At 38.4% G+C, this 20,895-nt stretch overlaps 1 protein-coding gene across 6 annotated transcripts in view; it reads right to left on the reverse strand.

Moving 5' to 3' along the window:
• Positions 1-19,752, reverse strand: part of LOC121942120 (CREB3 regulatory factor-like) — a 36,777-nt gene extending 17,025 nt beyond the window's left edge. For 2 of the 6 annotated variants that reach the window (XM_042485229.1, XM_042485234.1), the window contains exons 1-5: positions 18,955-19,752; positions 8,399-8,477; positions 6,166-6,230; positions 5,917-6,033; positions 3,591-4,329 (exon numbers count right to left, since the gene is read on the reverse strand). In XM_042485229.1, coding sequence (XP_042341163.1) covers positions 3,591-4,329; positions 5,917-6,033; positions 6,166-6,174 — 865 coding nt within the window. In that variant the 5' untranslated portion in view covers positions 6,175-6,230; positions 8,399-8,477; positions 18,955-19,752. The other 4 variants (XM_042485230.1, XM_042485232.1, XM_042485233.1 and 1 more) reach the window with 4 other exon arrangements.
• Positions 19,753-20,895: the final 1,143 nt, after the last annotated feature.

Raw genomic sequence — 20,895 nt, forward strand, 5'->3', positions numbered from 1 at the left:
ATTTTTTATACAGAGTAAATAATGTCTAAACCTTATTTACTGCTAAAATAAAAGACGTAAAGGCTTATGCAGCCTTGAGCGAGGTATTCATTCTCTGGGCCAAGGCCAGGATTTTAGAAATACTGAGTGAGGTCATTATTATGCCGATGCCCTCGATAACTCAGCAAGAATAAAATTCTTGTGGAGAAATTAGTTATTTATTTATTTTTATTCTAAAGTAAGTTTTACATAAACTGGATCGAAAAATACAGGAAAATAATAACCAGCTGCAACTTCTCCCAGTTAGAATTCCTGCAGTGTTCATCGTTCAGGATGAACACCCCAAAACACACGAACCAGGTGATTTAAACTGGTTAAAAAACACCAAATTCAGCAGTCTCACTTAAAAAATAAATAAAATATAATGAAACAATACTTTTCTGACACTCTTCTTGCAAGGAAGTACTAAAGTACTACAAAAATGTAGATGCAGAAATGCAAAAATGTGAACGTCCGTATCCGTCACTGGTGTTTGGTTTGTCCATTCTGGGCTACTGTAGAAACATGGTGGTGCAAAATAGCGATCTCCATAATTAAAGGACAGCTCCCTATGTAGAAATAAACAGTTTAACAGTCTAAGGTAACAAAAACGTAATTCTAATTTTAGGTGATTATACACCAGAGAAAACATACTTATCATATCATATTTCCTTCCTGCCAATATATACCCCTAAATCCTACATACTGCACCTTTAAATGGAAGTTTTTCATGCCAGATATGTGTGCATGTGCAGGCTTTAAAAACAAATATCACTCTAGAAATGAATGATTAAAGTAAGTTGATAAGTCACTATAATTTTGTGTCTGTGTTTGTTCAGACGTCATCGTTATCTGAGGGGCTTTGTTTCATATATAATTATACAGCATCACTGTCACATACTGAAGCAGTGCAACTTGCTTAGTTTTGATCATTTTCTAAAATCCCTCAAATTGGTTTTTAAATGCCTTCAAAAATCAGCACCATATATTTTATGCAAATTTATCAGCAGGCAAAACAGTGGTAGGAACACCAGGGGCACAGCAAGCAACTGTAAAATCACACATCATAAAAACGTCCTCAAGGCAGTCAGCTTCATACACAAAAGGCTCCAAAGAGTGGAATACAATACCACCCGAAATACAACTAACAAAAGATACTAAGGTTTTCAACAAAAGTGTTAAAGGTTTGCAGAAGCAAAAATCAGAGATGTGAGCATTTTTCACTATTTTATGTCTGATAGTTGAGTGTTGTAAGTACAGGTTATTTTGATATTTGTCTTGTTTGTGTTGTAATTCTATGTAATCTTGATGTAAATATGTTTTACAACTCATTGCATACATGTTATTGTATGTAACCTTCATATTTTTTTTTCGTTTTCTTTACTAAAAGCTAACTAGGGACAGGAGTTTAATCTCTGCATGTGAAACATCAGTAACTGTAGCTTGTTTGTAACAGGCAGAAGTTGTACTTTGTGAACTTGCAGTGTCCCTATCAAATAAACTACAGTATATGAATAAATAAACAAATCTAGTTTTGACTTCTTCCTTGTAGCATGTGGATGCAGTAGGGCTGGGAAACTCCTGAGACCCCACAGTACAATATAATAATATGATACTAAGATTCAAAATTATTGACATTTTTTGTGATATGTTGAGTATTTTAATAACAGTAAACATATTGCAATATATTGTGATTATTACCTTTTAACAACTGCAAATTATGTCCGCAAAGGTAAAATTAGTCAACATGTGTTTTATCTAATAGACTTTAAAGATTAAGTTTCTTTTTCAGTCATTTTATTGCAGGAAATTCTATCTAGTGGAATGAAAAAGCAATTTGTAATTGAACATAGCAAGTTTATAGTAAATTCATATAGTGAAATATCAGGATACAATGCTGTTTTCATTTTACCCCTCCCCTAAAACGCAGAGGTCAAGGGTCAAAGCTATCACATCAGGACAATAGCTTGTGTCCCATGTTTCAGAGCTACTACTCATGAAAAATTTCTCAGACAGCAAAGCGATGACTTCAAATGTTTGTTTGTTTGTTTGTTTGTTTTTGTCAGACAAACAGTCCAAATCCCATATGCGGAATATTGCAATAACAAAATACATATTGCATTATATTGTGACCTTTTCACAAATGAAAATAATGTCCCCAAAGGTAAAATCTGTCAACATCTGTTTATTCGAATAAACTTTAAACAGTAAAGATCCTATTTAAGTCAGTTTTATTGCAGCAAATTGTATCTAGTTGACTGAAAAAGCAACTGAATTTATTGTTCTACTTAAAAGTTTAATTTGTATTTGTAATAAAATACATCACATTTATAGTTAATCTATGTTGCAAAATATCACAATACTAGGCTGTGTTCATTTTTCCACCTACCCTAGAATGTAGAGGTCAAAGGTCAAAGCTATGGCACCGGGACAATAGCTTGTGTCCTGTGTTTCAGAGCAGCCACTCATTAAAAATACCCCGTTTCTCAGAGAGCAAGGCGATGACTTCAAATGTTTCGTTTTTCCTGACCAACAGTGCAAATCCCATAAGCTGAACATTGCAATAACAAAACATATATCGGAGAATATTTCGATTTTAACCTTTTTACAACTGCAAATTCTGTGTCCAAAGGAAAAATTAGTCAACGTGTTTTATTTGATATACTTTAAAAGATAAAGGTCATTTTTCAGTCTTTTTAAATGTGGAAAATTGTATCTCATGGACTGAAAAAGTTATTGGGAAAAAGTTAATTTGTATTTGTGATCAAATCTAGCAAATTTAGAGGAAATCCCCACCCCACCCATGAATCTGGAGGTCAAAGGTCAAAGCTATGGCACCGGGACAATAGCTTGTGTCCTGTGTTTCAGAGCGGCCACTCATGAAAAACACCCGATTTCTCAGAGAGCAAGGCGACGACTTCAAATGTTTAGTTTTGCCCGACCGACTGTCAAAATCCCAAAGACAATCAGTTCTTCGCGAAGTAGAAACAAGCAGTTTTTTGCTTAAAAAACAACTCAAACAATTAAACAATCATCAAAATACTCACAGATTTAACTAATCAGATAATTGCTCCACTGTGTAGCCACAATATTTGTGAATGAGCTGAGTGAGGTATGAAGAAATAATGAGGCAGCGGCTGAATGTAGCCGGCGTGTTTGTGTTGCTTTTGAAGCCGCTCTAAACTCCAGCTCTTCTGTAACGCTTGTTTAACAATCTGCTTCAACTTTCATACCCTATTTAACATGTTTTCGACTACAAGCACCCCCTCCCCAAACAGACACGGCGCAGCGTGGCGGCTGCAGATGGTATTTGTATACATGAAGAGACTCCAACCCTCAAAGCCGTTTCATAACAGTAAAACTGAAGCCACTGAGGCGCTGTGTTGTCCGGGAATTACACCCGCAACTTTGGTATTTAATGTGCCTCTACTCAGCCAGCCGAGTCGCACCAGGCGGTCTGAGGTCGAGTCTGGACCTGAGACAGATTAAAATGGTTTCCGTGTGGGCAGACGGGCTGCTGGCAGCGCCGCGATGAGCCGAGATCATACAAACAAACTGAGAGCAGAACTCACCACATTCAGTTTCCGAGGAGCTGGAGAGCTCGGCCTCCACCGCCGTCTCCTCCGCTCCCTCCTCTCCTTCGTCCTCATCCTCTTCTTCCTCGTCCTCCTCCTCCTCGTCCTCTTCCTCCTGCTCCTCTTCTTCCAGATCTAGCTCGGTTTTGGCCTCCTCTCTCCCCTGCACCTCCTGCTGTGTCTCCCCCTCTGTCTGCTCCTCTCCCTGGCTCAAGGAGTAGTTGTGCTCCTCGCTGCAGTGCTCCAGAGCCAAACCTGCCGCCACCGCCGCCACCACCTCCTCTTCCTCTTGTGCCACCTGATAAACCTCCACTGTGTGCTCCCTCCCATCCTGTCCTCCTCCGGGCGCTCTTCCTGCAACAAATAACTCCTTCTCTGTTGTCGTGGTAACAGAAGTGCGCCCCTCCTCCCTCCCTGCGGCAGTGACTTCCTGGATGAAGGGAGGTGCTGCTGTGTGTCTGCTCCTCCTCCTCCTCTCCTCCTCCTCTTCCTCCTCCTGCTCCTCGCGGCTCCTCCCCCAGCGGCCCATCAGCACGGCCTCCTCGGAGCACGCCAGCAGCTCCCCTCCCACCCCGAGGCCCAGCTTGGTGTAGCGAGCCATCTCGTCCAGCGCAGACACGTCCCAGCGCTCTGGGTGCAGGTCCTCGCCGAAGCCACCGTCGTCCACCAGGTCGCTTAGCAACTCAAAGGGCCGTTTCCTTGGCGATGCCGGGGAGCCCAGCATGAGGAGCACACTCTGAAAGGGTACAGAGATACTTAAATATGAGTGATTTGGAACAGACAGATTTAACAGAGCTCCTGCATCACATGTCAGCGTGCTCCTTTACAAATATAATATACAGGAGGAGGTCAGTGATTAAATATTCGCCCCGCTGCTTCTTAATTAAACTCATCGTTACAGGCGGCTTTTTAGGCAAGTAGCAACAGCTTGCTCCATACAATGATAATATGCGGAAAAATAATGCAATCTTCATCACAGGAAGGCTCATAAAAAGAGTTTAATTTAATACCATTATCAACGTTAGTTATATTAATAATCTGTAATTTAATTATCTACACAGGCTGCTCTTCCTGAAAGCCTATATGCTTTAACAATAAGACAGAAGGTGGCACCCGCAGAGTGATAATTATGTGCAGCTTGATATTGAGTTTAGTTCTACACAAAAGCAGACAAGCAAAGGCAGGATCACCGGTGTGAAGTGATGTTACGGGAGTCCGTTATATAATAAACATGCACGTTCTTGTTCACGCATTTTTTTAATACTTCTTAAGAGCTGAATGAATGATAAAGGGACTGTTTGGATTTTATGACGCTAGAGTCAACTACTACGACGGAGGATTAGGAGCCATGTTAAAGAAATGAAAAAGTTAGACTTTGAGAATAAAGTCAGAATATTACTAGAACAAAGTCTTTATTTTGAGAATAAAATAGTTCAGCACTGTTCACCCTTAAGATCAATATCAGTTTTGTTGAGCTGCATTCAGGCTGATTTCTGTAGCATTTACCTCTGAAACCTGAGAAAATTGGTTTGATTTCCTTTAAAATCATGGAAAAACATAATAAGCAACTTGACAATAAATGCCAATGAATGACTTCAATGCAGAAAAAGGTGACATGGAAATGATCTGAAAATTAGCTTGCTGGATTATTAGATATTATCAAAAAAATTCCAGAAAAATTATGATTTTCTTAATTATGTGTTTACAATGATGTTAGAGAATATAAAAAAAAACAAACATTATTTTTTAATTTTTGTAGCACTTTCTTGAGGTAATTTCTTTTTTTGCACATTTTCAGGTATTTTTCTTACACCTAATTTTTTGCTAATTTTTGGTCCATTTCTTGTTAAGTTGCTTTTCGCCCTGTGTTTTTGAGAGAAAAAGAATCAAAATCAGGCCATTTTGCTCAGGTTTTAAGGGGTAAAATCATTGTTTTTCTTAATGGAGTCTCACTTTAAAGAGGGCGATAACAGAAAGTATTCTAAATATTATTAAACTTATATTGTTTTTTTAGGTGTCTAAAATATGCCATCAAATCATTATTTTGCAAGCCAACTGGCATGCTCTTTTTTCCATCAAGAACAAATCCAGACATAAAATTCAACACCCAAAAATCACCCCTTTTTGCACTTCACTTGCTGGGTGGCGACCCCATGCGAGACTGTCAACTGGGGAGTTTCAAATATTAATAAAAGAAATAAATCATACTGTTAATAAGACACCAGAAAAGTCTGCTGTTTCTCAAACAAACAAAGCTCTGCCGAAGTCTCACTGTGAGTCACGTGACTCATCGTGAAATTCGTGGCTTTCTTCGTCGTCTCACCTGGTCGTACTCCGTCCTGCCCCCCTGTGGCGACATGGCCAGAGGGTAGGGGCTCAGCAGACCCCTGTGCCCCCCGTAGGCCTCGCCAAACGCAGGCTCCATCCCATTCATACCCGGCTGCCAGGCAGGAAACACACACACAAAACACACACAGAGTTAGATAGGGATCCAACAGGAAGACCACGAGGAGGTTCACTCAGAGGTGACGGGTGAGAACGGTGGGCGGTTTCGGCGATGTTCCTACTTTACCTGAGGCATGCCCGAGGCAGGAGGGTGTCAGGTCGCGGTCACAACGTCGGTTCAAGTGAATCAAGCTGCAAAAACAAAAAACAAGTTCAGATTGGGGAGACATCAAGGAGACAAGAGAGGACAAAAAATGTAATGTGTGAAAAAAGATTTAGTGTGTCCTATTACACGGTAAAATCAGTATGCCAGAAATACCAGGATGTTCTTCTGCATCTGGTCGCATTTTGCAGTTTGCAAACTAGCAGAAAGGTTTCCTGATGGTTTGTGTCGTCGTTTGTTTTTCAGCACTAATTTGGGATTTTAATGTGCTAACTAGCGTCAAGACAGTCTTGTGGTTTTAATTTTAAAATTGTGATTACAGACGACCGCCGTTTGCTGGCATGGAGAGTTGTTTTCTCAGGTTCAGAGTATATGTGCTGGTTGGCTGTCAGTTGTAGTTTTTGCGGTGTGTTCATATGCAGCTTTTTGGCTGAGATACAGGCAATGTGAGGTGATGCAACTCTATACATTATAGGAGAGCAGCTATGAATATTTCATATGTGGCTTTTGGTAAGTTTTTATCATCTCTCCACAGCCAACACTAGTTTTTCTACTTTTGTTATTTTATTGTTGACTTGTTTTACATTTAGGTTTACATTTCTTCGAAAATCATACAGATATCTGAGGTCTTTAGTCCCGTTTACAGTTAGCATTTTAAACAAGTTGCTCTTTTTCATTAGGTTGTATTGGACTCTGAACGCTTTGTCTCATTGAAATTCATATCATGGTGACATGTGTTGTATGCTATACTCACTGGCCACTTTATTAGGTACACCGTTTCAACTGCTAGCTAACACAAATATCTAATCAGCCAATCACATGGCAGCAACTCCATGCATTTAGGCAAGTAGACGTGGTCAAGACGATCTGATGAAGTTCAAACCGAGCATCAGTGTGGGTAAAAAGGTGTTTTAAGTGACTTTGAACGTGGCATGGTTGTTGGTGCCTGTCAGGCTGATCTGAGTATTTCAGCAACTGCTGATCTGCTGGGATTTTCACACACAACCATCTCAGAGAATAGTCTGAAAAAGAGAATATGTCCAGTGAGAGGTGAAAATGTCTTGTCGATGCTGGAGGTCAGAGGTGAATGGCCAGACTGGTTCAAGCTGACAGAAAGGCAACAGAAACTCAAATGACCACTTGTTACAACTGAGGTATGCAGAAGAGCATCTCTGAACACAACAACACATCAAACCTTGAAGGAGACGGGTCACAGCAGCAGAAGACCACACCAGGGTGCCTCTGCTGTCAGCTAAAAACAGGAAATTGAGGCTGCAATTTGCACAGGCTCGCCATTATTGGACAGCAGAAGATTGGAAAAGCGTTGCCTGGTCTGATGAGTCTCAGTTTCTGCTGTGACATTTGCATGTTCGGGTCAGAATTTGGCGTAACCAACATAAAAGCATGGATCCATCCTGCCTGGTATCGACGGTTCAGGTGTGGGGGATATTTTCTTGGCACACTTTGGGCCCCTTAGTACCAACTGAGCACTGTCTAAACGCCACAGCCTATATGAGTATTGTTGCTGACCATGTCCATCCCTTAATAACCACAGAGTGCTCATCCTCTGATGGCTGCTTCCAGCACAATAAAGCACCATGTCACAAAGCTCAGATCATCTCAAACTGGTTTCTTAAACATGACAATTGACTCAAATGTCCTCCACAGTCACTGATCCCAATCCAATAGAGCACCTTCTGGATGTGATGGAACGAGAGATTCAGATCTTGGATGTGCAGCAGACAAATCTGCAGCAAGAATTAAGACAATTCAGAAAGCAAAAGGGGATCCAACCTGATACTAACAAGCTGTGCCTAATAAAGTGGACGACGAGTGTATATATTGTGTCTATTTATTGTATTATTTTATGATGTTGGTTGTGTGTGATTTTGGTTGTGTTGACTCCTGCTGCTAAAGTGTACAATAGACCTTTTTCACAGACTTGTGATAGCAGGAAAAGCACAGGTGAAACTGATAACATTAACGATGGCTCAGTTCCATTAAGTGTCCCAGAAAGTAAGCCAGCATGGACAATACCAGAACCTCTCCTAAGTGGAATGTGGCCTTCATTACTGTTACTGAATAGTTTTTTTCTCCACACTATGACATGTTGAAAAAAAAGGCCTATTCAGACCACAGCGAGAAATTCTTTGGAAAACAGAACAAAAGGGGAAGAAGAGGAGATGATGTAATTTACCGAAGGTTGAGAGTTGAGAGGGTCAAAGGGGCGGAGCTCCTTTCACATGTCGCAGCCCTGCAGCGCTCAGCCTCCCAGCCTGCAGGACAGAGGAGGAAATCATGAGGTCAACAGAGGCCACGATGTACATTATATAGCAATAAACCAGTGAATGTAAACATGTTAAAGCCCAGAGATGTGCGAGGATGAATCTGTGCAGAGTGTGGACAGTTATATTGTTTTCTTGATAAGATACGGCACAGTTTGGTTTGTTTGATCGGCACAATAAGAAGAGGCGACAGGAGAAGATAAAATGCAGGTTATAAATGTGTCTTCTTTATAATAACACACATTTTTTTAAGCCTTTTAACAGAAAACTTTTCACAGAAGTAATCTGAGAGCTTTATTTAGTGTTTAGTGTGATGTGTTTTTTTTTTTTTTTAATTCAGTGTTTATGAAGTTAAACATTAAAGATGTCAAAGCTCTTTTTTTGTCTGTTCAGCCCATGGTGGCTATTGTTGCTTATTTGGCTGGCTACTTTTTCTATTAATACACCTATTTATGCAACATGAAAAAACATGCTGCTGCTGCTGCTGACAGAAATGTAGGACATATCATTTCCAGAGAAAGGCCTGCCAAAGAAGAGCATTTAAAATAGCAAACGCAGGAGCTTTTATGCACCAGATAAAGGTTGAGTTTCAGTGTGTAGAGTGAGCAGAAGTATGCATGTCACATTTGTAGATGAATCTGTGGATAATTACCAACTAGCATTAGTCATTTTAGCGCTATGTGTTGTTACTATCACAAGATGCATCAAAGACTAACTTTGGTGTTAATTTGTTAAAAATTACACCACCGGCAGAGTTGAAGACATGAAGAGTGAGTGAGTTTAGAAAGATGAGAAAGATGGAAACAGATTTGAGCTGAGCATTTCTCAGAGGTGAAAATCATCTCGGTGGTTCAGTGAAATCTCAATGGAAGAAGTGAGAAGCCACATTTGTGTCCAAACTAAAGGGAGAGGAGGAAGTTAACAGTCAGTACATTTACACAATGTTAGAGAAAGTTGAATTATTGTGTTAATCTGACTAAAACTTGACTTTTAAAAACATGCAAACATGTTAGTCAGATTGAAATCAGACTAAATCGAATTTCTAAAAATCAGACCAACACACCCAGATAATGCGATTAGAAGTCGAGCTATCCCGTCATGTTATCACCTCAGTCGGACTTTAACTAGACTTGGTGTTCAGTGCATGCTCCTAGTTGGCATGCTGGCCTCCCTCAGTGGTTCGGGATAGGGACTGTTCATTATTTATTAGGTGGGAGGGGTGCTATAGTACAGTCCCATAACACCGGCATAGAAGCTAAACAATGCCCTGCGATGTGGAAGCAGCAAAACATATTTTCGCCACCTAAAAAGATCAGTGTTTGTGTACACTACATTTGGATATTTTCTCCTCTTTACCTCCCACAACAGCTGATGGAGGCAGCGGTAGAGCAGCAGCTCTGCCGTTCAGTGAAGTAGAATGACTTTCTCTCAGTAGAGTCTGGTGTTTTTGATATAACAGTTTCAAATCAGCGTCAATAAGGGCTGTCTTAGGGTATGGTAAAGCGGTAAAAATATTCTAAACATAGTATAAACTTAAACTGATATTGACTCTTTAAGGTGGCTTAATAACTAATCAATGAAGGCAGAGTTTGCTCAGCGCTGTTAGATTATATGTATGTGACACAGCGGATTTCTACTCTGAAGTTATTGTAAATAAACAGTTATGATTGTAATTCAGTCTACATCATAGACCGTATAAATATTATAGATCTATAGCAGCGGACATGCAGTTTGGGGGGTACGTTTTCTTTAAAAATGACCCAAAAAATTTTGTGGTGGAAAAGAAACTCAACCAAAAAATGTATATATTTTTTAAATCAGAAAAAAATATTTAAAGACAGAAAAAAATCATAAAATCAAATATTTCAGTGTTTTTTTCCCTACAATTAAGCCCTCAATGTCCTTAAATACAAGAAACGCACCTGGTTTTAACTTATTGCACCTTAATCTTATAATATGTTTTATTTAATTGTGTTTTAAACCCATGTTATTTACATTTTGTCAAATTAAATATGTGGTAATTTCTTTTACGTGTGGACCTTAAGTTATCGACCGAGGAGAAATCTGGAGCCAGTGGCTGGACCAGTTGGGAACCAGTGCTCTACAGAGCTGCTCCTTCGACTCCACCCAATACGGTTAAACTCCGCCAATGAGATGCTTCCTGCCTGCGGAGCCGCTCTCCGCATCAGTTAATGTTTGTGAAACCAAAACTCCAATCCTCCATTAGAGAGGAGGCCACAGAGCAAACTCCTCATCAGACCGAGCTCTTTTTCAGACGGGGACATGATGAAACACTGAGCAACACCAGCACGAACACACACACACGTGCACACGCAGACACACACAAACACCCGCACACACAGCAAGAACAATGCAGACCTACTGTTCAGCACCTGTAGAAAACCAGAAGAAGGCAGCTCAAACTGACCCGGGTTCAGTGATTCGAGAACAATGCCGTAATGCGTTCTCTGTGGATTGACCTCAGGCACACAAGAATGAGGAAATGAGGATTGGCTGGGCGGTTATGACACTGCCTTTGGCATGCCACATGGAAAACTGGTATTTGGCACACAGAGCAAGGCAGCTGACACTTGTCAGACACAAACAGCGTTTTGAAGAAGATAACAAACTGGTGGAACAAATGTAATAATCCCAGCAAGCCATGAATATATGTTTGCATTTTTATCATTAGGTTTCAGCAAAGAGGAGGACTGTGTGAGATACACTGAAGGTTTACATTAGGATTAAGATTGTGTATCTAATGTCCGCAGTTTGTTTGTATCAAACATGCAACTGGTCCAGGTGCTGATCATGGATACTCACACATTACATTTATATTTTAGGTTATATCCCTGTACTACACTATATTACTGTATTACTACCTTGTATTTTATATCTTATACTATAGTAACCCTTTGAAACTTGGGCAAATTGGATTGATTTCTTTCAAAAGTATGAAAAGACAGCAATGAGCAATGCAATGACCCCGAAATAGACATGAAATAAGTAAAAATTACAAGAAAATTAACTAAAAATTGGCAAAGAAAATAGAAATAAATAAAAACTGAATAAAAAATAAATAAAAATTAAGTATTAAATACCTGAAAACGCTTCTTAAAAATTAGAGCAATTTTCTAATAAATAAATTTTTTTTATAAATAATTATGATCATTAAAAAAAGGGTTCTTTGGGTTTTTTTTCCAAGCTTTTTTTGACAATAATTTTCTAAATCTCCTAATTTCTTTAAATTTGCAGGACATTTCTTTCCAAATTGCTCTTAGCTTTTTGCCCCAAGTGTTTCTAAAAGAAATCAAACAAATTTCCAAATTTTGCATACTTGTGAAAGACATCTGGATACACAAGAAAAGTGATGTTGATTGAGGTTTCAGTGGGTTAAGTAACTACTGACTCATTTATGCGTTACTCATAAATTATGTGCTATATAATAATTCTGTATTATGACCAACACTGACTATCATTACTTCATAATAATATATATTATTCTGGTGTTTACAGTAGATAGTATCATATTACTCTTACATATACTATTCTTTGCCGCCACTAATTACACCATTATGTGACTTTGCTTGAAACTGTATTGTACTAGTTTAACTCTTTGAAACCTGAACAATTAGTTGTTTTTTTTTTAAACATGGAGGGAAATGGTGGGGACAAACTTGGCCAGAAATTCCCCACAAATTGCATGATATAATTAATGTTCGACAAAAATATTATCTAAAAATTAGTTTTACAGAGAAGGGAGGATTGTTAGATTTTTTTTTTTTTACAATTATTAATTATTATTATGATTATTTTCAGGTAATTTTCTTTCAACTTTTTATCTAATTTCTTGCTAATTTTTGGGCCGTGTCGTGTTCATTTGCTAAAGGTTGTTTTAGAAAGAAACCAAACCAATCTGACAAAGTTTAAAAAGGTTAAAGAAGCACATTTATAAGCCATTTTAAGCAAAGATCGTGCGATAGGACCACAACCAAGACTTTTCACTAGATCAATTTTGCTTTTTGTTTACGGAACAAAATAAGGCAGGCATCATGCCGACCCAGTGTGGGATTTTAGAAAACATGTCAGCGTTCCAGAAGCAAAAGAGACGTGATGTGTAAAACAACAGCTCAGCCTCGAATGTGACATATAACGCATGTGTCAGGCAGCACTTGGAAACAATAACAATGACATAATATGGCAAAAACACTCATTAACCTTCTCTATTATATGGCGGCTGATCTCATCCTCTGCTCAGTCAGTAAGGAGCTCCTGGACCTCACTGGATATGTTTACATGCACACCAATATTCCCCTATTTTTCCGAATATGACAATATTCTGAATTTGATGTGGGTCGTATAAACAGCATATTCTGTTTAAATATTCTGAAATAGGACATTCTCCAAATTTTACTTTTTCTGATTAAGACATGGGATATGTTGATGTTATTCAGGTTTTAAGAGCATTATTATCTATACAGCCAATGTGGAATATGTGTCTCAATTAGGGTTTTTACTGCAGTTTGCAACACACAGCCTATTGTATGTTTACAGTTGGCTCCGTGTGTTGTCATGGATACATTGTACACAAACCACACTGCTCACTGCACACTCCATTTAGACGCCTACCAAAAATAAGCCTGCCTAGCAAGTGGGATACATAAACAAGACTCAAATGCGATCACATGCAACAACATGTACGCGAGGCTGGACTACCGACCACAACAAACAACAGAGAAGCTCACATCACAACACACACAATAGTTGCTCCAATATTAATGTTCAGAACTTTGTATAGATCTCCTTAAGTACTCTGAAACTGTATATATACTGCTTGCCTTGAAATTTTGAGTATTTTTAGTTTTTAAATACTCTCGTACCGACCCATCACAATGTTTATTTACAATAATATCCAAGTAAAAAAAAAACCCTACATCATGCACATAACATGAAATGGCACCAAGCAAACGCTGCCTCAATTGGTTAATTTTTAGCTACCAAAAAAGGCCTTCCTAGAAAATTAAATAACACTATTAGTGTATGCCATATTTAGAATTTTTTTTTTTTTTTTTTTTACAATATTACCTTGCTGTAAGACCGCAATGTCCAACAGGGAACCAAAGTCATTATCTCTAAGCCTCAAAGGCTCCCTTGAAAAAAAAAAGTAATTTTACTTCGCAGAACATTGGAGTTGTTGGTCTACCGCTGCCTCGATCAGTTAGTATGTGAGAAAATATTACAAATATCTTACAAATACAGCTTACAAATATGTTTTCTTTCTGCCCTGTCCACGGCAGTGTATTGCTGAGCTTTTGTGCTGGTAGATTTGGTTTGTCAAAGACGCAATAATAGCTACACAGTACATAAAATAAGCACAGCAAATACATCGGAAAGGTCAGAGCATCGTGTTGAACTGTTTATCTTTAAACGTTACAGTTATAGCTGAAAATTACAACAGAAATTAATAAGTTTGCTGAATTCACATATCTTCAAAATTAAAATAAATTGCCAGTTGTCTACCCAGAAGTGATTGTTGTTGATTTGGTCTATACTTTAAATTTTTATCTATACATTTTTTTAAAACATACTTTTCCCAATTCATCTGTATTTATTCATGTTCTTGTGCTGTTGCAGCACCTGGATTCCCCAAATGGCAATCAATAAAGCCTCATCTCATCTTATCGGCTATCATTTTGTCAGAGAAGCTATATTCGTCCAACTAGCCTATTTCATAGTGTAAACAAGACCGTAAAATATGAGCACACTCATTCATCTCCACCTTCTCCTTTAATCTCCTTTACAGCGCTCCTCAAGGTATTTGCCATCTTTAAAAGGTAAATTTGCACGGCGAGATCGATGCACACACACACAGGTTCTTATTTATATTTGTTCATACTCCTGCTGATATAGGAGCCAGGCGTGCCTTCATCCAATAACAATCCTGCAATCATTTATTGTGTGTTGGTTCAACATAGGCTTGGTCCAAAGGTCTCCGCGCTCATAAACACACACACACAGGCAGAGTTCACTGTAAGGCAACTGGGAAGCAAAAGGAAATTGCTTCAACTCACACGACTGTGGGTCAATAACCACCAATAACCATTGGCTTTACGTTCAGACAGCAATCCATTTAGCCCTTTGTAAACAAGACTACAACCGCGGCTTATGTAACAACTACAGCAAATACATACTGACAAAACAAACATGCACGCTTGCATTCGTGGCGTGGTGAGATTATGGTTGTTTGTGCATGACAGAAGTCACTTTTACTTATATAAACCAATCTAAATGCCCTCTAAATATCACAAAAACTTCTTCTCATTCAGAGCCATATTCATACCTACAACTGACCCTCATATTAGTGTATTATTACTGCACCAGAGCAATTATCATAGTACTGTGTGGGCATAGAAAATGCTAAATAAAAATAACCCTGTATCCTTGTAACAGCTTATATAACAAAGGGCAGGGTATTCAAATGAATGTGTATCATGCCATAATGTACTGAATCATTGTTATATTCTCCAGCTGCAACTAAAGATTATTTTATTATTGATGAAGCTCACATTTATTTTCTCACTTAATGGATTTTTTTTTTTTTAGTCATCAAGGCCGTCACAATTTCCTATAGTCCAAGGTAAAATCAAATTGTTTGTTTTGTCCTGCCGACAGTTTAAAATCCGAATATTCAATTTACTATCATGTAAGATAAAGAAAAGCAGCAAATTGTTACAACTGAGAAGCAATAACAAGAATCTATTTTATATTTTTGCTTGAAAAATTACTTTGACAATTGCTCAGTTGTCGAAAATAGTGGCAAATTAATTTTATGTAAGTCAGCTAATTGATTGATTAACTTATTGTTCCCACTCTCCTATGTTCAACATGGTAATATAATGATTTGTAAAAATCTGACTATGGCCATTTTTGTCATATAGTATCACTATGAGGGGTCAAAGGTATATAGGAGTTATTATACTTTTACAAAAAAAGTAGCAAATTAATTTTCTGTCAGTCAAATAATTGATCAGTCAACTAATCATTTCAGCTATCTGATATTAAAACATGGTAACAGAATGTGTTTGTTGTAAAAAAAAAAAAAATTGCAGAAAACAAAAAAAACACCTCATATTATAGAGGGGTCAAAGGTATATAAAAGTTATAATTATACTTGAAAAATTATTTTCTGACAATCAGCTAATCATTTTGGCTCTCCTATATTTCAACATGGTAATACTATATTTTTGGTAGAAATATGACAATGGCATTTTTTGTCATATAGTATCACAATAAGGGATCAGAAAAGTCATTATACTTATAAAAAGTAGTTGCAAATGAATTTTCCGTCAGTCAACTAACTGATTTATCAACTTGTTTTGGCTTGCCACTATTTCAACAAACAATCTGTTTGTTGTAAAAATATGACTTTTTTTATGGCATTTGTTGTCATATAGTATCGCTATAAGGGTTCAAAGGTATATAAAAGTTATTATACTTTATCATTAATCCTCTAATGAGTAAGGGTGTTTACGTGTATCAGACACTTATATTCAATGCTATTTTAAGACCTTTTCAAGATGATTTTTAACCAGATTAAAGAGGGTTTTTGGGACTAATCATTTGGCTGGCACAAGGAAGTGTTTGGTATTTTTGCCTAAAAAATGACTTAAGCAATAACTCAGCTGTCATAAATAGTTGCAAACTAAATTGCTTTTAATCAACTTATTGTTTAGGCTCGCCTTTATTTCAACATGGTAATATAATGTGTTTGTTGTCAACATGTAACTATGGCAATATTTTGTCATATAGTAGCACTGTAAGGGGTCAAAGATATATAAAAACGTATCAAAAATACTCCGATGAGTTTGGTTTCTCAGGATGTCTCAGACATTTGAATCTGATATGTTTAACGACCGTTGATTTTTAACCAGATTTAGGACCATTTTTGGACAAATCATCTGTCTGGAACAAGAACTGTTAAGTTTTTTTGCTTATAAATGACTCCGTTTTTTTTTGTTTTTTTTTTAAATAAAGCTGCAAAATCATTTTGTCAGCCAACAAATTGATTAATCAAGTATTTGTTTCTGCTCTCCTTTATTTCAACATGGTACTGCAATGTGTTTATTGAAACAATATCTGGCAGTTTTTGTCATGTTGTATCACTGTAAGGGGTCAAAAGTAGATAAGTTATTGTACTTCGTTATTAATACTCTGATGATATTAGTTTTTCAGGACGTTCACAGACAGCAGACACTTGCATTTATTGCTTTTATGGACAAATTATCTTATTCTTATTCAAGCATTGCAGGGAAGTATAAAGGTAAATAGTGTATATGTGGTCTCCTGCAGAGGTAGGTTTCATGTAGGATTATGATTATTAAAGAGTTAGGTTAATCTACATTTAACCAACTGTTAAGTGCAAAATGTTTAAGTGTTTACCATGAGCTAAATGCAGTTTAAAGTCAAAAGACAGTATATCAGGTTTAAAGATCTGTAACATCAGAAATGTGGACTTTTTATGCAGAAGGGCTTGACTCATTTTATGAAAAAATAAAATAAAATAAAATAAAAGATGGATTCAGTGAAATCAGATTAAATGGTTGTAGCAATTCTGACAAAAATAAATAAATTTAAAATTATTTGACTTTTAAGGCCTAATATTTGCAAAGGACCCTGTTTCTAATAACCTTTTAGTACTTTAAATGTGTTTCTATCCCATATTGTGCCAGTACTCTAAAAACTTACAGTAACTTATATAGAGTGACTATAGCTGACACTAACGCACATCCAAACATGTGGCAAACACATCCGAGAGTGAAAGCAAGTCATGCTGACTGTGGACCATGAGGCAAATTAGGAGCATGAGCAGTCTGACCAGACAATGAACCTTTAACAGCTGGAGGCCTCTTTAGAAAAAAAAAACCCTCCAGTGTGATAGAGGACAGCACGGTAATGGATGGATGGAGGTTACGCACGGAGATACGAAAGGAAAAAAAGTAAATTAGGCAGGAGTCTGTAAAGAGGCTGTGATGGCGGAGAGTGTGCCCGAAAACAGCGAGGAGGAGACGGGAGAGCAGGGGAGGAGAGACGGTCAGGCTGTCGGTCTGTCTGGGAGGCCAATTTGCCAAATTAAAGCTCCCAAAATCTGGGCGGCGGACAAAGCTCGGTCTCGCCAGGGAAATGTCCCCTTCTCCTCTAATTAAACACCATAAAACTTCAATCACAGCAAAGAAAAACAACAAGAACAATCACCCCAAACGACCTGGATGCGCCCCCTGTCTCTCCTCTCCGTGTCCTTGGAGCTCCGTTTTCCCCCCGTAACGAAGGGAAGCCAAAGTGGCCCCGTCTGCCGCCCCTCGCCTCGCCTCGCTCCCTGTCCATCCGGTGCGCGTCCCGCTCTCTCTCCCCGAAAATAATAATAACGAAAAAAGAACACCCAGCCGATTATTTCCTCAGTGCGACACAACTGATGGGGCATGACGGTGCTGTGTGTCCGCACAGCTGGATGAACAACAGCAGAGCCAGAGCGGGGAAGAGAAGGTGCCATGGTGGCAGCCAGCAGTGTGTCCCGCATGGCACGGCGAGCCGAGGAGCCGCACTTCCACATCCAAGACCCTCTTTTTATTCTATCCCTGCAAATTCACAATCCGTGCATTTATTAAAATTTTTGCAACAAAACAAAGCTTAAATTCCTACCTAAAGCAGCCACCACGCGTCGCGGAGTATCCAGCCGAGACAACAGGGATCCTTTCAGCGCAAGACAACAATAAAAATGGGGCGCAGCTGGCAGTGCCACCGGATGTCCAATATTAATTGTTAATACGGCCGATTTGTGAGCATGTGGATCGGCTTCAGCGCACGCATGCAGGTATAAAAAGTCTCTTTTTCTGCAAAGAAAAACCGCCTCGGACTTTCGTTAAATATTAAAGTTGACGCGAGGAATAAATCACTGAACAAGTTTGGCTGCTGTTTGTCCACCTGCAGGTGCTGCTGCCGATCGGTGGTGGTGAATGTTAACAGGCCCTGGCAAGTTATCTTCGGTGTTAAATATGCTTTTATTAACACTAAAATGTAAAAGTTTACGAGGAAAACACCACCCTGGGAGCTTTTTTATCCACAAACATGAGCGCACAATTATGGGAAATGTGTGCAAAATACGTATAAATGTGGAAAATGGTTGTCGAATTGTAATTAAGCACCAGTAAAAATGTAAATATGTAAGACTGAATGATTATTTTCTTGCATGTGCATTTTTAAAAATCCAAGTTAATGTGCCTTGCATGCTACTGTGTGTAAATCCATGTGAAAGTAGCCATTTTTATCACACAACACGGTTAAAAGCAAGATATTTTTCCACTCCACGCTCAGAGTATTTGTGAGTAACTTCTCCAAACTTGACGCAAATGGATATGGCGCAAAGCTGCGCAGTGTTGTTTTTTTTTTCCTTTTCTTTTTTTTTTTTTTTTACCTTATCGCGTGTCCTCGGATGTCCCCTCGGAGTTAAGGCTCCTCCGGACCGGGGTAAAATGTCGGCCTCGGCCTCTCCAGATGATACGATTACGCACCATCCACAGACGTGAGTGGGACCCGCGTGGACGGACAGCAGCGACCGCTCAGCTAGAAAAAAAATCCCGTCTCACCTCCGCGGCCACATGCAGGAAGTTAGTTTGCAGTAGTAGCGAGCTGGCCTGTATGGCGGATAAACGGGACAGAGAAGATGGTTGTAGGACTGTTCAACACCCCCCTCTCGCCTCCTTCACCACCTCCTCCTCCTCCTCCCTCCTCTCCACTGGAGCCTACCGTTTTGGAGATGAGAGGGTGGGAGAATGAACGCACTCATCTCTCCCCCCTGAAGCCAATTTCTTTATTAATAAAGTTTTACGGGCTCGTGCAGGAGACCCCCTCTGCGCCTGACATGGTGCCGTCCACCCAAAACAAACACTTTACGCACCGGCTGCGCGCCTTCAAACTCTTTTTTTTTTTTTTTTTGTGGGAGGGGGGGTAGAGAAGAAGCGAAAGAGTGAGATGGAGGGCGTGGATGCGTTGCGCAGGCTTTGGGCGCTCTTTGTTGTTGTTGTTGTTGTGCGCCCGGGTGTTGTGGCTGTTGTTTCCGCAGTGGTTAGCGACGTATTTTAGGTTTCGGCGCAGCGGAAAGCTACAGAAAGCAGTTGTGAGTGACTGACCTGATCGAAAAGGGAAGTGTGTCAGCTGTAAAAACAGTTGCAGCTCGCATCGGAGAATTGGGGGGCACTTGAGTTCACGAATAATCCCGTAGACGGACTGTCAATCTCGAGAGATTAGCGAGCGAGACTTCTGGACTGGCGTTTCACAATAAAGGTCGCGTTGGGTGTTAAGATGCAAATTTTGAATTGTAGGCCGATATTATTAGCCTGTAGCCTACATAATATCTAATAACTGTATTTGTATAACAAATTTCATTCAGATATTCTGTTGAACTCTTATCTTTACCATTTTTAACCATTTGAAACCTGAGCAAATTGTCTTTTTTTAAACAAGGGAAGAAGGCAAATTTAACAAGAAATGACCCCCCAAAATTAGCAAAAAATGAGTAAGACATTACAAGAAAATTGATTAGCATAGATAAAATAACTAACTAGCCTCAATAAATAAATGAATGAATACATAGATGGAAAAATAAAAATTAGTAAGAGTAAAAACAAAAATAAACAAGGACATTAACTGAAAAAAAGCTAAGATATATATATTCTGTAACTAATTTTGAATTTTTATTTCTGATAATCATTAATATAGTTTACATTTATCTCTTTTTTGATAATTTTCCAAAACTCTCTCTCTCCATCTCTCTTGCTCTTTTTTTTTAAAAAAATTAAAAAACAAAAAACAGTAATTTAAACAGTGTTTTCTTGTCACCTGTATTGTAGACGAATACTATTAGCCTATAATACAACAAAAATATCTTAGCTATTAACCTTCTTTGTAAAGCATATTACATGCAAAGATAGCACACTGATGAACCAGAGCTATGAACTCATCGCTTATATGTCACTTTTGCTTTCTTTAACTCTTTGAAACCTGAGCATATTGGCTTGATTTATTTCATTATTTAATTAAAATACGACAAAGGCCTATTTAACATGAAATGACCCCAAAATTAGCAACAAATTAATAAAAAGTTGACTTAATTAACAACAAAAAAAGTCAAAACAAAAACAAACAGGTAAATGAAAAAAGACTGAAAAAAATCCAAAGTATTATATATTAATTAATCTATATCCACCAAGCCATGTCAAATAAATAAATAAATGTGCATTCAAAAATATAGCTAGTGTTACTCAACTGAAAAGTAAATTGACTCATGCAAGATGTCATGTATCAAATTTTATAATAAATTTGAAGCGTGCTTAAAATACATAAAACATAACTTTTT

Source organism: Plectropomus leopardus, chromosome 4, assembly GCF_008729295.1.
Source record: "Plectropomus leopardus isolate mb chromosome 4, YSFRI_Pleo_2.0, whole genome shotgun sequence".
Classification (NCBI taxonomy): domain Eukaryota; kingdom Metazoa; phylum Chordata; class Actinopteri; order Perciformes; family Serranidae; genus Plectropomus; species Plectropomus leopardus.